The sequence below is a fragment of the Equus caballus genome, chromosome 18, assembly GCF_041296265.1.
Source record: "Equus caballus isolate H_3958 breed thoroughbred chromosome 18, TB-T2T, whole genome shotgun sequence".
NCBI lineage: Eukaryota > Metazoa > Chordata > Mammalia > Perissodactyla > Equidae > Equus > Equus caballus.
The window spans coordinates 52,779,314-52,799,558 of record NC_091701.1 but is presented as its reverse complement, the minus strand read 5'-3'; the positions used below and the strand labels follow the sequence as shown (position 1 = coordinate 52,799,558).

The window sequence follows — 20,245 nt, the reverse complement described above, 5'->3', positions numbered from 1 at the left end:
AAACTGATAAGAAGGTCTCTATCTCGGGTAATTTCATGTCAGTGACTTCCTGTCTTCACTAGAAAGCTGAGAAGAAAATTCTAGGCCTCTTTTTAATACCAAATGAGATAATTCCATTCTGAAGACTGAGAGCCTACCATATGTATTTTGAAACTATCTGAAATACTCATGGATGGCTCTTCCTCTCCTCCAGTTTTTCAGTTCTTCTCTGTTAGGCTTTGCGCTTCTCAGAAATTCAGTTCATGCTTTTTACTAATTTTCTTCTGGTAGCAAGAGCCTAGCTTTGTATAACACCAGTTAATCAGGATATAACATTTTTATTGGAATACATTCACTGGTTTGATTTCAGCACAATATTTAGAGCATGGCTGGAAAACAAATATTAACTAACTGAAATGTTTATTGCTTAATATCACCAAGATCAATAATACTTAATGAAAAACTGAAAGAACAGTTGCCATAATGTTTCTCACATGGCAAATCAAAAATAACCTCCACATGCAAGTAAAAATGGCATGCCAGTCCAAAAGGTACAAAAGCAAGGGCATTTACAAAAATCAAACACAGGCACCTTAAAGCAAAGGTAACAACTAAAGGTTCCATTCCTATGTAGCTGGATGTGAGTCACAACTAGCCACACAGGAAAGACAGATGTGTTCTCTCCTTGTCACAGCTCAGAGAACGTAAATGAAGAAAATGTAGGTACGTCAAGACGGGTTGTGTTTCCTGGATGTGAATGAGAGGGAAGTCTATTGTGACACGATACCAAGTAAGAAGGAAGAACTACTTTAATGCCTACTGTGAGCCAGGCCCAGTGCTGGATGCTGTGAGGCAGGCAAGGAAGATCCACATGAATGGTGCTGTTTATACTAACCAGGTTGCTTAACCTCTCTGAGCCTTAATTTCTGATCTGTCAAAAAAAGATTATAATCTTGTAAAGCGACTGTGAAGAAGAAGAGGGCAATCATGTAAAGCTCTTAAACAAGTGATCAGCTCACAGTAGGAGCTGTACTTGGTACAGTGATGATGACAAGGATGGTGGCAGCATCAGCGACAAAGGCAATGGAAGTCTTTGCCCTCAGAGAGCTGACAACAGGGATGTCAAATAGACCGCATATGTGTTTGCCATTCCACAGTCACGCTGAGCTTGCCAGGGCTCTTTCCTGCAGCCTGTAAACGTGGCCTCTGAGCCCTTCTCAGCAAAGCTTCCAGGAACCAACAAAGTAAAATTTTCACAAAAGATGACACCTATCTGCTATCCTGAGTTTGGACTACGGTTGTGAAGATACAACTGAGAGTTCCAGTTCTCCAAGACCCCCTATGTGTCAAGCACCCTTCCAGATATTTTACACGCATTATCTCATCGAGTCCTCTCACAACAACCCTGTGACGCAGGCACTATGATTAGCCCCGCTTTCCAGAGGAGAAGGCATGGCATATGCACAGTAAAAGTGAAGCGGCAACAGCTTACAGTATTACTAGAGTCACAAGGCAGTTTTAATCGTATGTCAAATTAGTGGTCTAAGTGTTCCTTGGTATAAACTCATACTATGAATATATTGTATATTAGATATAATTAAATAATTTATGAATAAAGGAATGGATGAATAAATAAGTGGAGGAAGAAAAACTCTCATTTATACTAGAACTTTTTGCTTCATATACAGTAACTGTCATAATGATGTTTGATTCAAACAAGAATCATCAATTGATGCTAAAAACATTGGGCAATGTTTGTTGAGGGAAGATACTTACATCGCCTCCAAGTATCTACCAAGAACTTAATTATTAATTACAAAGTGAAAATAGGTGTTTTTACTGAGGAGAAACTGGGTGAGCCCCTCTTAATCAAGGGTTCAAAATTAGTATCACCAATAATGGGACAAACTGACATCATAGGTCTCCCATTAAGATACGCCAAGAACACATGACCTATGCAGCATTCCTGCCAAACTACAGAACTTCAAACAAGGCAAGAGGGAGGAAAAATCAGATAACCCAAAATGAGTGACATTCTACAAAACTGTCCTGCACTCACGTCAAAATTTAAAAGACAAAGGCACACTAGAATCTAAAAAGAAATTGAACTCATTAAAAAAAAAAGACAAAGGCAGAGAAACTATTACAGATTAAAGCAGACTAAACAGATATATCAACTAAATGCAATATGTCATTCTCGACTGGATCCTGGGCTAGGAAAAAATTGCCATAAAAAGCCATCACTGAGACAACTGGCAAAATTCAAATATAGACTATATAACAGGTAATAGTATTGTATCAACGATAAATTTTCTGAATTTGATAGCTGCATTACGGTTGCACTCTTGGAAGATGCTAAAGTATTTACGGATAAAGTACACAGCATCAGTAATTTACTTTCATGGCTGGTAAAAAATAATACAATATGTGTGAACACATATAAATCAATAATATAGAGAAAGCAAACTTGCAAAATGTTAATAGTGGTGATTCTAGCGGAAGGATATGCCAGAGGCCATGGTATTACGCTTATAGTTTTTCCCTAGCCGTGGAAGTTTTTAAAATATAAAGTTTTAAAGAACTAATGAGATTTTAAATGCCATTTTTCTATTTTCCTAAATCAAAAAAGTAATACATACTCATGAAAGCAGAGGAAAGTAATACATACTCACTAAGCTAGAGGTCTACAAATAAAGTGAAAATAAAGGTTTCCTCTATCTTCTCACATAAGCAAAGTTAAAGAGTTTGGTGTATATTTTCTCCACCTTTCACTAAGTTCAAAAAGCACATATTTAATCAGATATCAGGTCATTCTTAAAGAGCTACATGAGTGAGCTACAAACATATTATTAAATGTTCCATTGCTTCTAACACTCATTGACAAAAATGACCAAGTGACATAGGACTGAATCTATAAAGTGGAAAAAATCCAGAGCTTATTACCTTTATCTTATCACTTAGAAAACACCTAGCCAGCAAGCCAATATGTAGTTCATAAAGTCTAACAAAAACGTACAGAAGAAACACAGATTTCCTTTCCAACAATTGCCAACTCCTAGCCAAAATTGTTTACATCTTAAACTCCTGTTGATTCAGTAAGTACGGGGCTGCTTCGCAGTAATTTACCACGTCTCTTTATCACTGACAATCACGGACTAAATCAAGCCCCAAAGCAGAAACTGAGCTTCTGTTTTTCCGACTTACATGTGTATGAGTTATGCTCCTGCATTTTACTGTAATCAACTTAATTTCTGAATGATAACCCCTCAGGTAAACATCTACAAGAGGAGGACTTGGCAGTTTCCAATTCCTGCTTTCACTCCTGCGCTGTCCTGTGTCACTTTCCTGCTCTCTTAGACAGTAAAAGATGTATTACGTATGGGTGGGGGGTGGGGTGAATGGGTTGCAATTATTGTTTTCCTATCAAAATCTGTTTTATGTCTCATAAAGTCTTACTCACATCCAACAATAATATAAGAATATATTGGTTGTACTGAAGTTGCATGACCTAATTTAGCTCAGAAATATTAGCATATTTTGAATATAAATTTGATGGAACTGGTTTATTTCCTATTCTTACCTGGTCAATTAGAAGTTTCAGAGTTAAAAACTAAAGAACAGAGGGTCTGATGTGGATTTCACTTGCCCCTCTCGGGTAGCTTAATACATTTCTCAAAGCTCTATTTCCCAATCTATAAAATGGGTCCAATAATTCTTGCCTATAAAGGACTTAGGAGTTCGCTACATGAAAGGAGCTGGGTTCAGTCCAGAGTAAGAAATGGTTTTATTATTTGGCTACTATTAAAAATTTTGTTGACAAAGAAATGAGGAGGAGGAAACTTTCTCTACATAGTACCTTCTGTTTTGCACACACATTGGCTTTAAAAGTTATCACTTCTTAATGCTTTCCACAAGTTACAGATACCCCAAGGCAGTAAAAAAAAAAGCTATCTTGTTTTTTCCGTTCCAAGGAAGATTAGCCCTGAGCTAACATCCGTGCCCATCTTCCTCTACTTTATATGTGGGATGCCTGCCACAGCATGGCTTGACAAGTGGTATGTGAGTCTGCACCAGGGATCTGAACCCATGAACCCTGGGCTGCTGAAGTGGAGTGTGGGAACTTAACCACTGGGCCGGCTCGGCAGAGCTATCTTAGTCCTTCAACCTGGCTTCAACAACTGCAAACACAGCTGGTGATCACACAATCAGAAGCACTGCTGGGAGGCAACGCCACAACGTGCTGCCACTCGGGTTTCCTTCTCCAACCAATTGCTACAGTTCACTGGCAGCAGTTAATGAAAAAAATCAAATCATTCAGGGAGATTAAAAGATATTTATGGAAAAGTTCACTTTAAAGACATATTGAAAAGAACAGTAATTAGGCAAAACAGGCCATAAATACAAATGACCAAAACAAGCTCCAGCGGGCAGCTATTAAAAGTGGCCAACGCCACTGAGCCCTGCAGGTCAGCCCCACAATCAGCTTCACTCTCCAGGGGCCAAAGTGAATGTGGGGACACGCTGTGTCACCTTCCTAAGGGAGATGAAGGGCCAGTGTGTGCGTTTTGAGCTCAGCAAGGACCAGCACCAATCCCAGACTCTGAAAACCAAGCAGGGCAGCTCTCTGTCCAGTGTCTGTGAATCCTTCATTCAACAAAGTCCTGCACTTCTGGCTTCAAGTAGAGGTGAAATCCAAGAAGGTGGTATTGCTTATATTTCGGTAGAAAAGTAATGTTTTTCTATTTTTTAAAAGACAACTCTTGATGACCACAAATTCACAGGCAGAAAATGCAAAGGGGGTGAAAATGTCACACTTTACTCTTTACTGACCCCTCTTGGCTGACCTGGGGGAGAGAAAAGTCTGGAGCCTGCGAAGGTCTGAAAGCTCACCTCCCTTCCAGGAGAGCTCAGAGAACATTAGGTCGTTCACACCATGGAAAGAAATCCTCTCAGTTCAGATGACCCCTAGTAAAACTCAACCCTAAACCACACGTGACAATGATTTCTATTTATGGGGTTCCCAGAATGGAAATTGGGAAACGGCCCCAGAGGCCTTGCTAGGTTTCTGGCAGCCTGTGACCTCCGACTCTAGGTTGAAAAGCTCACAGAAGTGCTATCGTGATTTCTTACAGCAGGAAAAGACCTTACCTCTTTCTCTATTTTGAGTAGCTTCTTTACAGCCACCTCCTTGTCCTGTGATATCCATTTGGCTCGATACACACTCCCAAAACTTCCTCCACCGCAGTTTTCAAAAAACTGCAAGTCATCAAATTTAATTTGCACAAAGGAGGTACCGAGAGACGACATCTCATAATGACAAAGTATTATACTCCCACAAAATCTGCAGAGAGAAAGAAAAAGGAAAGTTTGATTATAAACATATTAGAATGAATCCTCTGAATCTGACTTTAGAGAATGTGTAACAAGTCCTGTGAAACTTCCAGAAAGAACCTTGATGACTTAGGAGCAAGAAAAGCAGGACTATAAACAAATCAAAATGAAAACACTTACTCTGGCAGCCCGTGCAAAATTGAGCAGCAACTTGTCCAGACTTTGAAAGGCAGCTGTCCACAGAGAAATGGCTCGGGTTTCCCCCGGACAAACCTGTAGCAGCACTTCCTGCACATCCAGCGGAGCTCTGCCTAAAGGCTACTGTGTCACCAGGTCTGCTATCACAAAGCCCTGACAAACGGGAAGCGTGCTTTCAACAGCAAGCTTGCATAGCTCTTCTGGCATCTGAGGCACGCCATCTCTCCATGTTGTGCTCACTTCACACAAAATATACATAACCTAAGCAACTGAGCATCCTGGCACGAGGAGAGCCAAAATGCTGCAAACTGAACACGCGTTCAGTGTTTAGATTCCAAAAGCAAACGTTCAGCCCGAGGATGACAGAAACAGGCCGACCAGAAGTGGCTCCCTGGACTGCATACTGTGGCAGAACTTAATTAAAGAGTAGAAAATTTGCCCTTGATTACAATATATTAAGTCATTCAAAGAACTCTGCCAAGAATGTTAGAAAAAATATTATGCTTGTTTCCAGAGGAACAGATTACCCCTCCCAGAGATTATTATAGTGATATTTTTTGCAGTCTAAGGAGTTTTAATATTCTCCAGGTAAGTGGTCATTCTTCAAACCCCATGCCAAACCATGGAATAGCAGGAAAAACAAAACAAAAACAAACAAGAAGACAAAGGACTAAAATTTTGAACTGCATAAAAAGCAGGTGGATAAAAAGGTTTGTATACGTTTTCTTGCCAAAATTGTAAGCCAGAATCTTATAAGGAGGGAACAAAAAGGCAAATCCATATGCATAGGACATTCTACAAAACAACTGGCCCAGGCTCCTCATAATTGTCAATGTCACAAAAAACTGAAAAAAAAAAAAAAAAAACAGGGAAAATTCTAGCATAAGGAGGCTTTAAAGAAATAGGATGACTAAATGTAATGCACGATCATTGACTGGATTCTGGATCAAAAACAAATCTATAGAAGGTATTGCTGGGATTTCAGGGAAATCTGAATATTAACTATATATTAGATAATATTATTTTATCCATGGCAAATAATGGTATTTTGGTTTTGTAGGAGGATGTCCTTGTTCTTGGGAGATATATTGGGAGATGTATTAAGGTATGATTATCCACAACTTAATTTAAAATGGTTCAATTCCCCACCCCCCTCCCAAAAACAGGAGTAGGTATAGAGAGAGAGAAAGCAAATGTGGCAAAATGTTAGGAACTGGCCAATGTAGGTGAAAGTTACATGGGTGTTTCACTACTCTTTCCATTTTTCTGTGGGGCTGGATTATTTTCAAAATAAAAAGGTGGAGAGGCAGTTTGTATCTACCTAAATTGACAAAATTTCCTCATCAACAACTTGAAGCTTTGCTGAGTGACGTACACAGTCAGCTCAGAGATCTTAATGTGCAGCTACAAGGAATCCCATTTCAGGAACAGGAGGTCACTGAAGAATGCTGATTTCTTACCCGAAGTCAAACTCTGCTCTACTTGGGGAGAAGGCAAGAGAGACGATTGTTTGTTTATCCTCTAAAGTTTAGAGTCTACATAAAAATACAGGGGGGAAACTCTAGTATCCAGGCACAGGCTACACACATATTTGAGTCAACAATCTACCTTACTAACTTTTGCTTCAATTTATATTCAGTTAATCATGGAAAAGAAGACAGGTTGGCTAAAACTTACAAAAGTGCCAAAGGTTGGTACATAGAATATGCAAGCTAAAAAGTTTGCTCAACAAAATGCAAAACACCACTTGCAAGATTCCCTCAGGGATACAGGTGCTAGGTCTATATTTTTATTAATCCTTTTTATTTTTATCAAGGCACAAAAAATAAAATAGGACTACAAAGCTTATAATAAAAGATAGAACTTCCCTGCTCCCGCCCCCCTCCTCACACCCAATTCTCTTTCCAGAGGGAACTAATTTCAACTCCTCTAGCATTTCTTCCGGTATTTATTTCCATATTTCTAAAAAATGTGTTTATATTGCTATTTCTTGATGGCTCCATTTTAGATATTATCTGTTAACTTCTCCCTGTGGAAGATAAAGATTTAATTCTCATATACCACCCTTTACCTCCTTGCCCACAAACATGTCACACTTGCTCAATCCTCCCAACTTCCAACTATATCGTAACATTTGGTTAAGTCAATATTCAGGGCTTACAGTAGTCTGACAAAATAAATTTTATTCCCAGGGGTGCTGTGTTCAATGGCTTTTTCCTTTCTTGGATAACTTTTTGTTTCTCCTACAGTTAGTAGTTGCTCTGCTGTTGTTTTCTTGTTTGCTTAGCTTTTTATACACCTAACACTTATTCACCTCATCAAACTCTTCCAAGAACTGCAAAACTCTTCTCAACAAAGTAAAAAACATCAGATAATGGGGGGGGGGGTGTCTATTTCTTCTCCTTGGAGACACTCCTCCTGCACCCTTCGTCTGACTCAGTGCAGCTGCAGCGGCTGCCCTCCAGGCCTGACTGGGACTGGGACTTCCCTTCACCATCATCCTAAGACTCTCCTTCACCTTTCCTCTGAGGGAACCCCTGTCCTTGGATCTCCTGGCTCTCTTTCTTGATTCATTCCCTTGTTCTGACAGTGCACATCTCCCATTAGCCGCCTCAACAGAGTGCCTAGAATGTAATTCTTCTGAAAATCTGTGTGTCTTAAAATGTCTTGATTGGTAGCCTGCCTGGGTATGCAATTCTAGGTAGGAAATAATTTTCCTTACAATTTCAAAACAATTACTCCAATAGTCTCCTAGTTTCTAATGTGGCTGTAAAGCAGTCTGATGCTACTCTGGTTACTAATCCTTTTCACATTATTTTTTCCTCTCTGAAAGCTTTTAGGATCCTGTATTCATCTCTGGAATCCTGAAATTAATAGACTATGCTTAGGGATGAGTCTTTTCATTCATTGCTAGGACACTCAGTGAACTCTCTCAGTCATAACTCATTTCCTTTAATTCTGGGAAATTCCTTTACCACTTACAGCTTCTCATCTTCTGACTCCCCCACATAGGCAAGGAACTACTCACAGCTCCCAGTACCTGCTGACCTCTCTCACATCTCCATACCTTTGCACGGGGTACTGTCTCTGCTTCAAATGCCTCTCTCTGCTCAGCACACTCCTGTCCCCGACCACCTCCTTTGAGCCTCAAGAGCAGAGTTAAATTCTCTTTCTTCTGTGCCACAGCACCTTTCTTTACCCACTCATCTTTCCCACTTACTTCCTATCAGACTATAAACTCCAAAAAGGCAAAACTCATTTCTATTTACATCCGGATCTTCAGCACCTAGTACATAGCCAGGCACATTGCACCTTTTCCATTCAAAAATATTTGTTGGATGAATGAAGAAATAAATGAATAAATAGTATCTGGCTATTCTTCCATTATACATTTTGCAGCTGGAAAGAGTCCAATCAGATTAAGTAAAATCCGAGACTTGTAGTTTTTACAAGTGCCCCCAGAGGATTCTGAAGCAAATCCTGATTTGGAAACTGTTGCCTAGGCTTCTTCGGAGACTGAGGAGAACAAGTCTGGGACTTCCAGGAGTGGGCGTCTCTGAGTCCAAAGGAAGAGGAAAAAGAAGACAAGGAAGGGGAGGAAAAGGAAGAAGAAGAGGAAGAGGAATAGGAGGAAAAGGAGGGAAATCTTTTCCCAAAAAAACGTAGAAATGGGAACCAGGATGAGATAGTATGAATAAATCTGGGGGCTGGCCTCAGGGCCGAGTGGTTGAGTTTGTGCACTCCACTTCATTGGCTCAGGGTTCACCAGTTCGGATCCTGGGTGTGGACCCACACACTGCTCATCAAGCCATGCTGTGGCAGCTTCCCACATAGAAGAACTAGAATGACTTACAACTAGGATATACAACTATGTACTGGGGCTTTGGGGAGGAGGAAAAAAAATATGTGTGTATATATATATATACACACACATATATATATGAATAAATCTAAACCCTCCGATGCAGAGCAAGTCCAGGGAATACGGACAGCTGAGGCAAGATCAGTCACATCTGAAACTGCCCTAAGGGCGCCAGAGGAAGGCTGACCTCTGAGAAGCAGAATTCTCCAGGATCTTCGTCCCTTGAGATGAGGCAACTAGTCACATTCTTCCCAGAATCACTGTTACTCACTTTGTGATACATCCTGCCATTTGGAAACTGGCTATGTATGAATGGAACTATGTAATTACTTGAATGTTTTATTGAGACCATAAAAAATTAAGTCCCGTCTGATTACCACACAGACTAACAATTCTAGGGTGTACAAGTACAGGTTCTAACTCCAGCAAGCTTGGCAAAGCATCATGGACTTAGCTGACAAACCAGATTGAGATTCCCCCTGCCATCTACACGAGTGTCAGACCATACAGATTTCCTTTTCTCCTTCAGCTTTCTCTCCTTTAATTTAAAAATCATTATTCTAAGAGGATCAACTTACGATCAGAAGAATGGAAAATATCAGTTGCTGATTAATCATACTAGAGCATTCCGGAGGAGACTGGTACCTGATCAAATTATGTTCTAATTTTTCAGACGTGTTCTCCAGTGAATACACCAGAACTTAACATGAGTCCTCTATATAAATATATTTACATAGCAAACCCAATCAAACGATGTTTTCATCCCACCATGTTAAAATAATTACTTTTACACAAGAAAGGCAATTTTTCTCCATGCAACAATTCCCAGTCTTAATTTTGTAACATTCTAACTTTTGTTTCATAAACTCTTCAAAGCTGTCTTAAATATTAATGGTAACTATCTGCCACACAGCACTGAAGGGCAGGCTAGAGCAGTGCTATCACAAAAATCAAAGCAGAACAAGGAGCCACAACTCTGAAAATGTTGAAAATCACTAAATTGGTGGTTGAATCCAATCATTTGAGTACTTGAGTAGTAAGCTAATTTTTTTTAATTTAGTTAATAGTTAACAATTCCTTTTAAAGTTTAATTTCCTTAAATATACATATATATATTTAGCACCATCAGCTAATTATCAAAAATGAAACCATATGGAGGTAGAAAACTATAAAGGGAGTATTACTTTACTTCTTAAAGTTTTCAGCCTTCTAGTCCAAAAAAATGGACTTTTGTCCTGAATTAAAAACAACAACAAAACAAAAAAGACCCTGTTAACGTTCTAACATAAAAAAAAAGTTTAGAATTAGATGGATAGGAGTTTGAACTCTGCCTCTACTGCTCGGTAACCTTGAACCAAACACATTTTCTCAGACTATGCCATTTCCAGACCCAATAAATAAAAAATTTAAAATCTCTTCCATTCTGTTACCAAAAGTCTACAAGTTGACAGCCCGAAGTTGCACAGTATAGTTTAGCTTCTTTGACAAGTCTTTACTTCCAAATAACAGATACTTCAACACAGCAGCAGCATGGGCCAGAGGAAGGACTCCAGTTACAGAGCCAGTAGCGAATCTAACTTACTAGCTGTTAGACCCTGGCCAAGGCACCGTGCCTCTGATCTGTTTTCTCACTGGCAATAGCACCCATTCTGCGTGGTTGTTGGGAAGTGGGAGATGCTGTGAACGTCCCCTGCACAGTGCCCAGCACCTAGTATCCAATACTCAATGAACGGAAATGATGGTTGTCTAATTATTTAACAATCTTGGTATTACATTTAGCCATCTACTTCCTCAGCCTTCAGGGTTGGGTATGCTTTCCTCGATAGCTTTCCTCTCCTCATTTTCAGAATTGTTTTACATCTTCATTAGTTTTGCAGAGCAATTATTAATAGATAAATGTACTACTGACCTCTAAATCCTTTTTATCTGTGTTTCTTTGCATATGTTTTAATTTTTTCTCACTCTGCTGATTTTGGTTTTGGCCATTTTTGAAAGATCTATCCTATTAATAATAATTATCATTTCCTTGTAAACATGTTTTTTCATAAGGAGAATATTTAAGTTATTAAAATACTTTTTTTGCCTTCACGTTTTAGATACTAGAGTTTCTGGGACCTATTTATCCAATTATGGTCCTCCCTTTGGTAGGGTCCTGGAGTGTACCTACTCTCCATGGCAGCCACTGTCTTCTTCTAGATTATATCTACTACATATCAAATGGCCTCAGGAAATACTGCAACCAGCTTCATTAAATAACTGCAAATCATAATTTTTTATACAAGAATTAACTTTACTAGAAATAGGTCTTTGGACTTTTTCTGATTTTTCTATCTTTTAGGTTTACATGGGCCTATAATTTCTGAATTCAGATCTTCCCTCTTTGTCTATCCTTGATTTACACTTTCCTTTTTCTCTTCTTCACAAGAGTTACAAGTTTATTTTTGATGCAATATGGGAAGAAAAACTAATTTGTTTATCATGACCTGAATATGACAAAAAACAACTTTTAGAAAACAGCCCTCAAAAATTCTTTTGCCAACCCTGCTGCCCTACTATTTATTTACGCTAGTATTATTTCAGCCTCCTTAGCATAGATCAGTGAATAAACTAACAAAAATGTGCCTTATCATCATGTGTATTAAAACAATACCACTTAGATTATGGGTCTGTAATTATTTTTTTTCCTATGAGTCTTATCTTCACAAAATGGGGAAAGCTCTGGTTGGGTGTATTTGTTCCCACACCAAGGTCAAAGATTCTATTCCTGAACAGCACTGCTGTTCTACTATGTTTTTGTTTTTAAATCACTCAAAAAAGATAAGATCTGTAAGACTAGCTAGAGTAGAGTAGGTAGGCAAATAGAACTAACTAGTCCTGTGTCTACCATAGATATTCTTTCCTTCCTCCAAGGCTGCCCCTAGCACGCAGCATAGCTTGTATAGGACAGGTCGGGCTCAGTGAACAAGATCTTCAGTCATGGATAGCTGAGAGAAGCCAGGAATAAGATTCTAAAAAATAGAACAGCTATTGTTTCCTTTTTCTTTTTTCTCTATGCTTTACCATGTAAGTAACATAACTCTCTAGTCAAAGCAAAGGTTAAAATAAAAACGAGCTAGTTAAATGAAACATTCTTCTTTGCACTTTAATATTTCTATTAATGAAATAGAATTCCACAACAAACTTCCTTGCCAGAAATGTTACCAGAGGCTAAAACACAGGAGGAACAGGAACATCGGGGGGAGACAGGCACTTATGCTGCAGAACTGCTGTGTGGAAATGTGTCTCTGCTTACAGTAGGAAAAGAGAAGTAGGTACAATCCATGACAGGGGTCACTGCAGGGGCTTTCTGTGTTGCACGACTGGAGGCAGGAGGACAGCAAGCGGGCCAGAATTTGAATAAAGGAGCACTGAGAGGGCACACTTGTATGGGTTGGCCAGAAGAGGGATTCACAGGTGTGTGGGGGTGGGGCGAGGGTGCGGGTGGGGGAGAAAGCAGCAGGCCCACCCACCCCTAGATCCTGCCGCTCTCAGCTCTTGTTTCCACCCTTGAATTGCTGTCAAACAGAAAGTATCTGATCATCCTGGCTGCTAAGAAACAGCTACACTTTTGGACTAATTACTCAGAATGAATGTTCCTGAGAAGGGGAAATAAGAGGGTTAAAACCTGGTCACCTCAATGTAAGATGAAAGGAAAGGGAGATGTTCAAACTAGAGAAGACCAAAGGAAGACCCTCTATTACACATCACTGGTCCAGAGGCAAAGCCATCTGCAGACAAAAGTCACAGAAAGAATTCCTGCTTATTACGCCACCCTGTTTAGCAGTGAGTTCCCCATCACCGAGAGTGTTCAATGGGAGGCGGACACGTGGAGTAGGAGGCTCCCCCAATAGCAGGGAGAGCAGAATGAATGCTTTTGAAGAGCACCTCTAACGCTATGAGTACTGCATGACTAAATAATCCACTATAAAGAATGGATGGTCTCTCTTCTCTTCTTGAGGATCCAGTCTTGAACCTGACACTAAGAGCTCCTGACATTACGGAGGAGCACAGTGATCAATGTCAGTGATAGGAATAACGGAGATGACTGGGCCACCCTCCTAAATTTCTCCCCCTAAACTGGCTGGGAAGGTGAGAGTCATATTCCAGATTTCTATCCTACAACTAACCTCTCCCCCCTCCCTGCTCTTCTACTTCCAAAGCAAAGAGCTCTGCTCACCCTGAAAGCCACAGTATAACTCCAGAAAATGAAAACTCTTTGGAAGATTATCTACCCCTACCCTTTTCTCAGCAAAATGGAATCGCAGTACCCCATACAGTGGGCTGGGCTGCGAAGCTGAATGGTGCAAACACCATCTATCAGAACCAGGGCCATGCTCCACAAACGTGGGTACTCCCGTAGACAGAGTACCCCGCACTATGCAGAAGGTGTGTGAATAAACACACTTCCTACAGCATCGACTTGACTTGAAGATTCGGGGGAATAAACATTGTTACTGTGTGTTTGTATTGATTTGTTCAATGAAGTCAAACAGAGAAGAGTGCAACATTCACATGAATTTTTAAGATTAAATATAAGGTTTTAGGGGGCTGGCCCCATGACCGAGTGGTTAAGTTCCCATGCTCCGCTCTGGGCGGCCCAGGGTTTCGCCAGTTCGGATCCTGGCTGTGCACACGGCACCACTCATCAAGCCACGCTGAGGCGGCATCCCACATAGCACAACCGGAGGCACTCACAACTAGAATATATAGCTATGTGCTGGGGGGCTTTGGGGAGAAGAAGGAAAAAAAAAAAGATTGGCAACAGTTGTGAGCCCAGGTGCCAAGCTTCAAAAAAAAAAAAAATACAGGATTTTACAGAAAGTGCTCGCATTGGGGGTATTTATGGCTATGTGTACAGATCCCTGAAGGAATACACTCTTCCCCACAACGGGGTACTTTGGTAGAAAAGTTTAATAAGCGAAGATTCACTCCAGGACCTTCAGACAGCGATTCTTGTCTTCTCTTTTTAGTTTTCCTATAAAGAAGTCCAGAGACGAGTCCAGAAAGAAGGATCTTGGTCCCTGAAAATAACCTGGGCTCAAAATCAGGGGTAAGAATGGTTCCGAGTAATTTCAGTTTTGGTCTTCTAGGTCACAACCTTCCCCTATCATACAACTTCCAAATTCTTCACGTTCCTCATATAGATATTTAAATGCATTCCTTTTCAGATTCTCCCCTAAGGATGACTTGGGAACAGGGCAGAGGACCAGGGCAAGCACTGGCCACATACTGGTGAGACAAGTAGCTTTCCCCTAGTCTAACGTGAGAATATGAAAAAAACGCCCTTCTCTATCATTCAGTTGCGATGGCCAAAGTTTCAGGCACTGGTTCCAGCACTTCCAAGTGCTGTCTCATATGCTTATGAAGCAGGTATTACTGTCCCCAATTTACATGTGAGGAAACAGGATCAAGGGTGTGAACGTTGCCCAAGGCAACTACCTAACTTACAAGTGACACAACTGGGATTCAAACCCAGGTCTGACCTCACAGTCATATCATTTTTTCCACCACATCGTATGTCTTTTTCCCACTATATCATCCTGCCTCCTTCTTCTAATTTGCCTTTTTTTTCTTTAAACAGATCCTTTTCTTATTATAGTAATTACTAGATGGCTTACCATCCACCTACAGTTCCATTGGAGGCTTTAATTTCCTCAGTTGTGACACAGGGGTTATTGTGTCAAATGTGTGGCTGCTTTGTTCCCACAGAATCCTCTTCTCTGTTGGGATTATTTAACTGCTCTTAGGGCATAATCGATGCTTCAGCTGTCCGCAGGAGCGTCTGACACAAAAGCACCCATGTATCAGGGAAGCCAATCTAAGCTCTAGCATTTAGAGCTCTCTTTCCTTAACAGGTACAGTTTTCTGGTCACAGCTGGAACTCTGCTTATTTGTGTGTAGTGGGGCAAGGTTAATAGCCACAAAAGAAGCAACCTAAATCCTTCTGGCAGTAAGACCAAACGGTGCCTTAGCTGTTCCCATTACATTTAGACAGACGAGACACCCCCCCCCACCCCCCCCCCCCCCCCGCCCTTGTCAATACGTCCTGGGTAGAATAAAATGGAAAACAAATGATCCAAATGGATTTTTAGTTCCAACATCTCTGGATACAAACATAAGGCTATGTTATTCCAAGAAGCACTATTTCACCACAAACACCTCTTTTTCTGGTTTTAAAAAAAAGATCATTGATTCTCTCCTCTCTTTTCTCTGAATCTATCAATTTCTAAAATCAACTGTCTATTTTTCTCTTTCACTCCACACCATCAGCTTCACTCTATGTTGATCTCCTTTCACAAAACATCACTGTAATTTCTCCACGTTTTCTTTGATGACTAGATTATTCACTCCACGCCCCTCATAACTCCTGTTTATAATTTTGCACCCCTGTCAAAGTCAGTTTTGCTGCTCGTTCCAGATAGGCTCTCAGCCAATATATTGCCAATAACACTCACTCTTGTGCTAGCTTAAAATACACAGTGCAACTTGCCAAGTTTCCTTATTTGGCAAGAAGGTCCCTTAGTTCCCAAGATCTTTGACCATCCATTTTTAGATCCAAGTCCTTGTGCTTAATATTTGGATATTTCTCTCTCTCTCTTTTTAATGTGTCCTTATGTGTTCCCTAAAAGAATAACAAAAAGCCATCAATCATCTACTTGCTTTCCTAGACAAGAAAAAATGTCCTTGCCATTGCATTTTGGTCATTTACTCTGGAATCATTACCACTGAATTTTTTATTTAAACAATAATATTTTCCACTTAAAAAAAAAACTTCCAAAAATAATCTCAAAAAAGTTATAGTAGGAATTAAGCTGTGAAAGATTAAAATAAACAGTACACATTGCTCTAAAAGACCATTTTTCTCTTTCTTAATTCTCTCTTTGCAAACAAACTAAATCCATACTCATTTACAATCTCTCAAATCTCTCACTATTGTAGCAGGAATTTAAAACAAAGGCTCTTCAAATGACCAAAAGCATAATTAAAATGCAGCCATCACATACTGTTTTGAAAATCAAAAACCGACAAGAAATTTCGCTGTGGAGATGGGCCTCCTACCAAGAAGACATCAACTCTTTTTGTCTTTCTACGTGTTTGTAGGTTTGGATCCACTGGATCCTGGCTGTTCACTTCCACTGAGGTCAGGAAAGCAAGAAGCCTCTCCTAAAACGGCTTTAGACTATCCTTTAACAACTATCTTGCCTCAAATATCCTCGAAATAATTCTGTAAGCCGATTCGAACGCACCATTACGAAGGAGAGAACCGCTTATTGTAATATCAGTGGAAAGGGCACTACACGGTACTGCTTTCACTATCAAAGAAACTAACAAAAGTAGTAATTAAGTTCCCCCATCAACGGTGCTTATGAAAGATCTCGAGGCGCATCAGAAACAGGCATTTTCAACAATCTGACAATGACTGCCCCCTCCCCCCTTTTTTTTTTTTTTGCCAATTCCATAGCGTCTCGCCAGTTCTGTACCGAAGTTTTTCCGCAAGCTGTCAGGAGCAAAGCGAGGCGCGCCGGCGGCCCCAGCGCTCACCTCGGGGCCTGGCCCAGGGTTCAGAGCCCACGCACCGGGCAGCGCCACCCGGAGGGCCAAGGGGACCCCTAGGCTCCCGGGGAAGGGGCAGGGGGGCGCTCGCCCCAGCCGGGCAGGGCGCGGCCGCGGGGCGGCAGAAAGCAGAAGTTCGTGGTTTCCACTCGCACGCGCAGCCCGCTGCTGGGAAGCGCCCGGCACCCTGCCCTGATTTGGAAGACTCGCGCTCGCCTCCCCAGCGGTGCTCGGGGCCGCGGGCTCGGCCGGCGGGGGCCCCGCGTCCGGGGAGGGGAAGCGGCGCGGCCCAGCCCGGGAGGCGCTCACACCCGCGCCGCCCGCCCGGGGCCCAGAAAGCCGGAGCCGGTCCGGGCTGCGCCCCGCTCTTCCGGGCGCCAACTGCTGCGCGGGACCGGCCCCAAAAAGCCGAGCCGCGCCGGGCCGGGCCGCGGCCAAGGGCCGGCGCGGAGCTCCGCGGGAGCCCGGACGCTCGCTCCGGCCTCCGCCGCCCGGAGGGCCCGGGTCGGGGAGGGCGCCCAGCGGGGCCCCCTCCGCAGGCCGGCGGGGCTCCCGGGCTCCGGCCCCCGCGGGGCCTCGGTCCCGAGACGCCGGGCGCCTCGCGAGCGCGCGGCCCTCCGTCCCCCCGTCCCCCCGCGGCGTCGGGCCTGGCCCCTTACCTGGCTCCGGGCCGGGCGCGAGCAGCAGCCGGGGGCGCCGGGGCCCCGCGCGCGGCGAGGGCAGGGACGGCGAGCGGGGGTCAGGAGGACGGCGGCCCGCGCGCTCCCACGCTTCCGCCGAGTCAGGAGTTGAACATTCCGCCTCTGCGCCCCGCGCCAATGAGGAAGACAGTCGCGGCAACAGCACCACCTACCTCCGAGCGCGGAACGGCGGGGCCTGCCTGCCCGCGCCCGCACGCCCGCCGGCCCCGCCGCGGCGCACACGAGCCGGCCAGCGGGCCGGCGCCGCCGAGGGGCCCCGTGCGCCCCCGCGCCCCGGAACCCACCCAGGCCGCCGCCCGGGGGCGCTGTGCGGGGCGCGCCTGTCCTCAAACGGCACCTGCTCTCCCGCGGGGGCAGGGGAGAGGGCGGTACGGCTCTGCGCCTTTGTACCTTCACAGCTTCTTAACAGGTTACCACCACCTATTGCATCAACTCATCCTTATCAACAAACACTCTGAATTAGGCGCTGTGGGTACAAAATGATGGGAGGCTGCTTCGAGCCCTATGGGAGTGAATTATCTAGTTGGGAAGGGGATGGAGTGTAAAGATATTTCTGCGGAGATAGGGCTGAAGGCTGCCTCAGTGGAACCATCAGTAGATCCCTCCGGAATTTTGAGGAGGCGTCGTGGTCTGCTGCCCTGGTTGGTGACATTAACAAAGCCAAATTCAGATGAGGAGACTAGAATCCATTCTAGGTGGGACCAAAGGTGGGACTAGGCACTGGGAAGAAAGGTAATTGACTGGGGAGGATGGTTCTGTGGAGGGAAAGCTAGACGAGGTTACAAAGGGATGGGCAGCATTGTCCAGGGCTTTGAGTTTGAATTTCATCATCTAGGGACACTGGGGAGCTGTGGAAAGTTAGAATCAAGGGGCTAAAATAGGCGTTTGTGGTTTTGTTTTCATGGTGATTTGGAGAGAGCAGTCCACAGCGGCAGCAGGATGAGTTGCTAGGGGAAAACTGGGAAGCAGTATGAGTGGTAGATATTGTTCACTACCTGGTTATGGGATTGTGACGACTTGAGTTAGAGAGTACAAAATGGAATTAAAAAAGAAGAAATGGAATTCAAAGACATGTTCAGGAAGAGGCCACAGAAACTGATGACCCGCTACATGTGGAAGAGGAAGAGTCAGAGATGATGCCAAGATTTCAGATCTGGGTGACTGAAAGAACGATGGTGTCATTGACAGAAATAGGATATGTTGAGAAGAAGCTGGCTTCCTGTTGAGTTTGAGGTCATGGGAGGTAAAACAGGTAGAGATGCAGCCGTTGAAATAGGAAACAGATTCAGAAAAGAGGTCAGGAGGGAAATATAAAATCCGTAAATCATTCATATAAAGAGATGAAAGTGGAGGGATGGGTGAAGATAGGTTTAAAAAAAACCAACTTTCTAGTCTGGGAACTGAGAAATTAGGATTGATGAAAACTGTCATGCTAAAAAGAAATTCCTCATAGAGGTAATCAAATAATCTAAAAACCATCTAACCATTAAAGGGATAGCTAAGGCACTTTAGCATATAGACCCAGGCGTAAGGCAACTCCAGTCATTTCACCTCACCTTCAAAGGCACTAGATTGTGATGGCAAGGACACTGGACAGGAAGTCAGAGCACCTGGCTTCTAGTCTTAGTCCTGCCTCTTATCAGCTGGGGTACTTTGCTAGACAGGCCTCAGTTTCCTCCTCTGCAAAATAAGAGGGCCCAATTAGATATTTAGCTACAAGTTCCAGCTTTAAAACTATGAATGCTTTAAATTCAAAGCACATGCCTAAGAGCCTTAATATTTTTAGCTACATTCACCTTCCTTCCCATCCGTTTTTCCTTCATTCTGTTTTCCCCACATAATTAGGTAAGAGAATAGCCAGCAGGGGTGGGAATGCAAACTGGTGCAGCCACTATGGAAAACAGTATGGAGATTCCTCAAAAAACTAAAAATAGAACTACCATACGATCCAGCCATCCCACTACTGGGTATTTATCCAAAGAGCCTGAAGTCAGCAATCCCAAAAGTCCTGTGCACCCCAATGTTTATTGCAGCACTGTTTACAATAGCCAAGACGTGGAAGCAACCTAAGTGCCCATCAACAGATGAATGGATAAAGAAGATGTGGTACATATATACAATGGAATACTACTCAGCTGCAAAACAGAACAAAATCATTCCATTTGCAATAACATGGATGGACCTTGAGAGAATTATGTTAAGTGAAATAAGCCAGCAAGAGAAAGATAATCTGTGCATGACTCTACTCATATGAGGAATTTAGAACTATGGACCAAGAACAGTTTAGTGGATACCAGGGGAAAGGTGGGGTGGGGGGTGGGCACAAAGGGTGAAGTGGTGCACCTACAACATGACTGACAAACATTAATGTACAATTGAAATTTCACAAGATTGTAACCTATCAATAACTCAATAAAAAAAAAAAAAAAAGAGAATAGCCAGCAGGAACAGTGAATACTAAAGAGTCGTCTCACAAATACACTTCAGTGATAACCTGGCAGGCATTCTCTTGTCTTCCCAATTAGGTTGCGTGCTCCTTGAGGTCGTATCTTATATTCTACTGTATCTGTCGATAGCTGAA

General features: G+C 42.7%; 1 protein-coding gene across 4 annotated transcripts in view; it reads right to left on the bottom strand.

Annotated features, from left to right (window-relative positions):
* MAP3K20 (mitogen-activated protein kinase kinase kinase 20) overlaps window positions 1–17,924 on the bottom strand; it is a 167,547-nt gene extending 149,623 nt beyond the window's left edge. The window contains exons 1-3 of one of the 4 annotated variants that reach the window (XM_070242022.1): window positions 17,885–17,924; window positions 17,623–17,839; window positions 5,128–5,320 (exon numbers count right to left, since the gene is read on the bottom strand). In XM_070242022.1, the coding sequence (XP_070098123.1) occupies window positions 5,128–5,286 (159 nt within the window). In that variant the 5' untranslated portion in view covers window positions 5,287–5,320; window positions 17,623–17,839; window positions 17,885–17,924. Of the gene's footprint in view, window positions 1–5,127; window positions 5,321–5,490; window positions 6,274–17,622 lie in introns of those variants that run through there. The other 3 variants (XM_023622009.2, XM_001499196.6, XM_005601584.4) reach the window with 3 other exon arrangements.
* Between the last annotated feature and the right edge of the window lie 2,321 nt (window positions 17,925–20,245).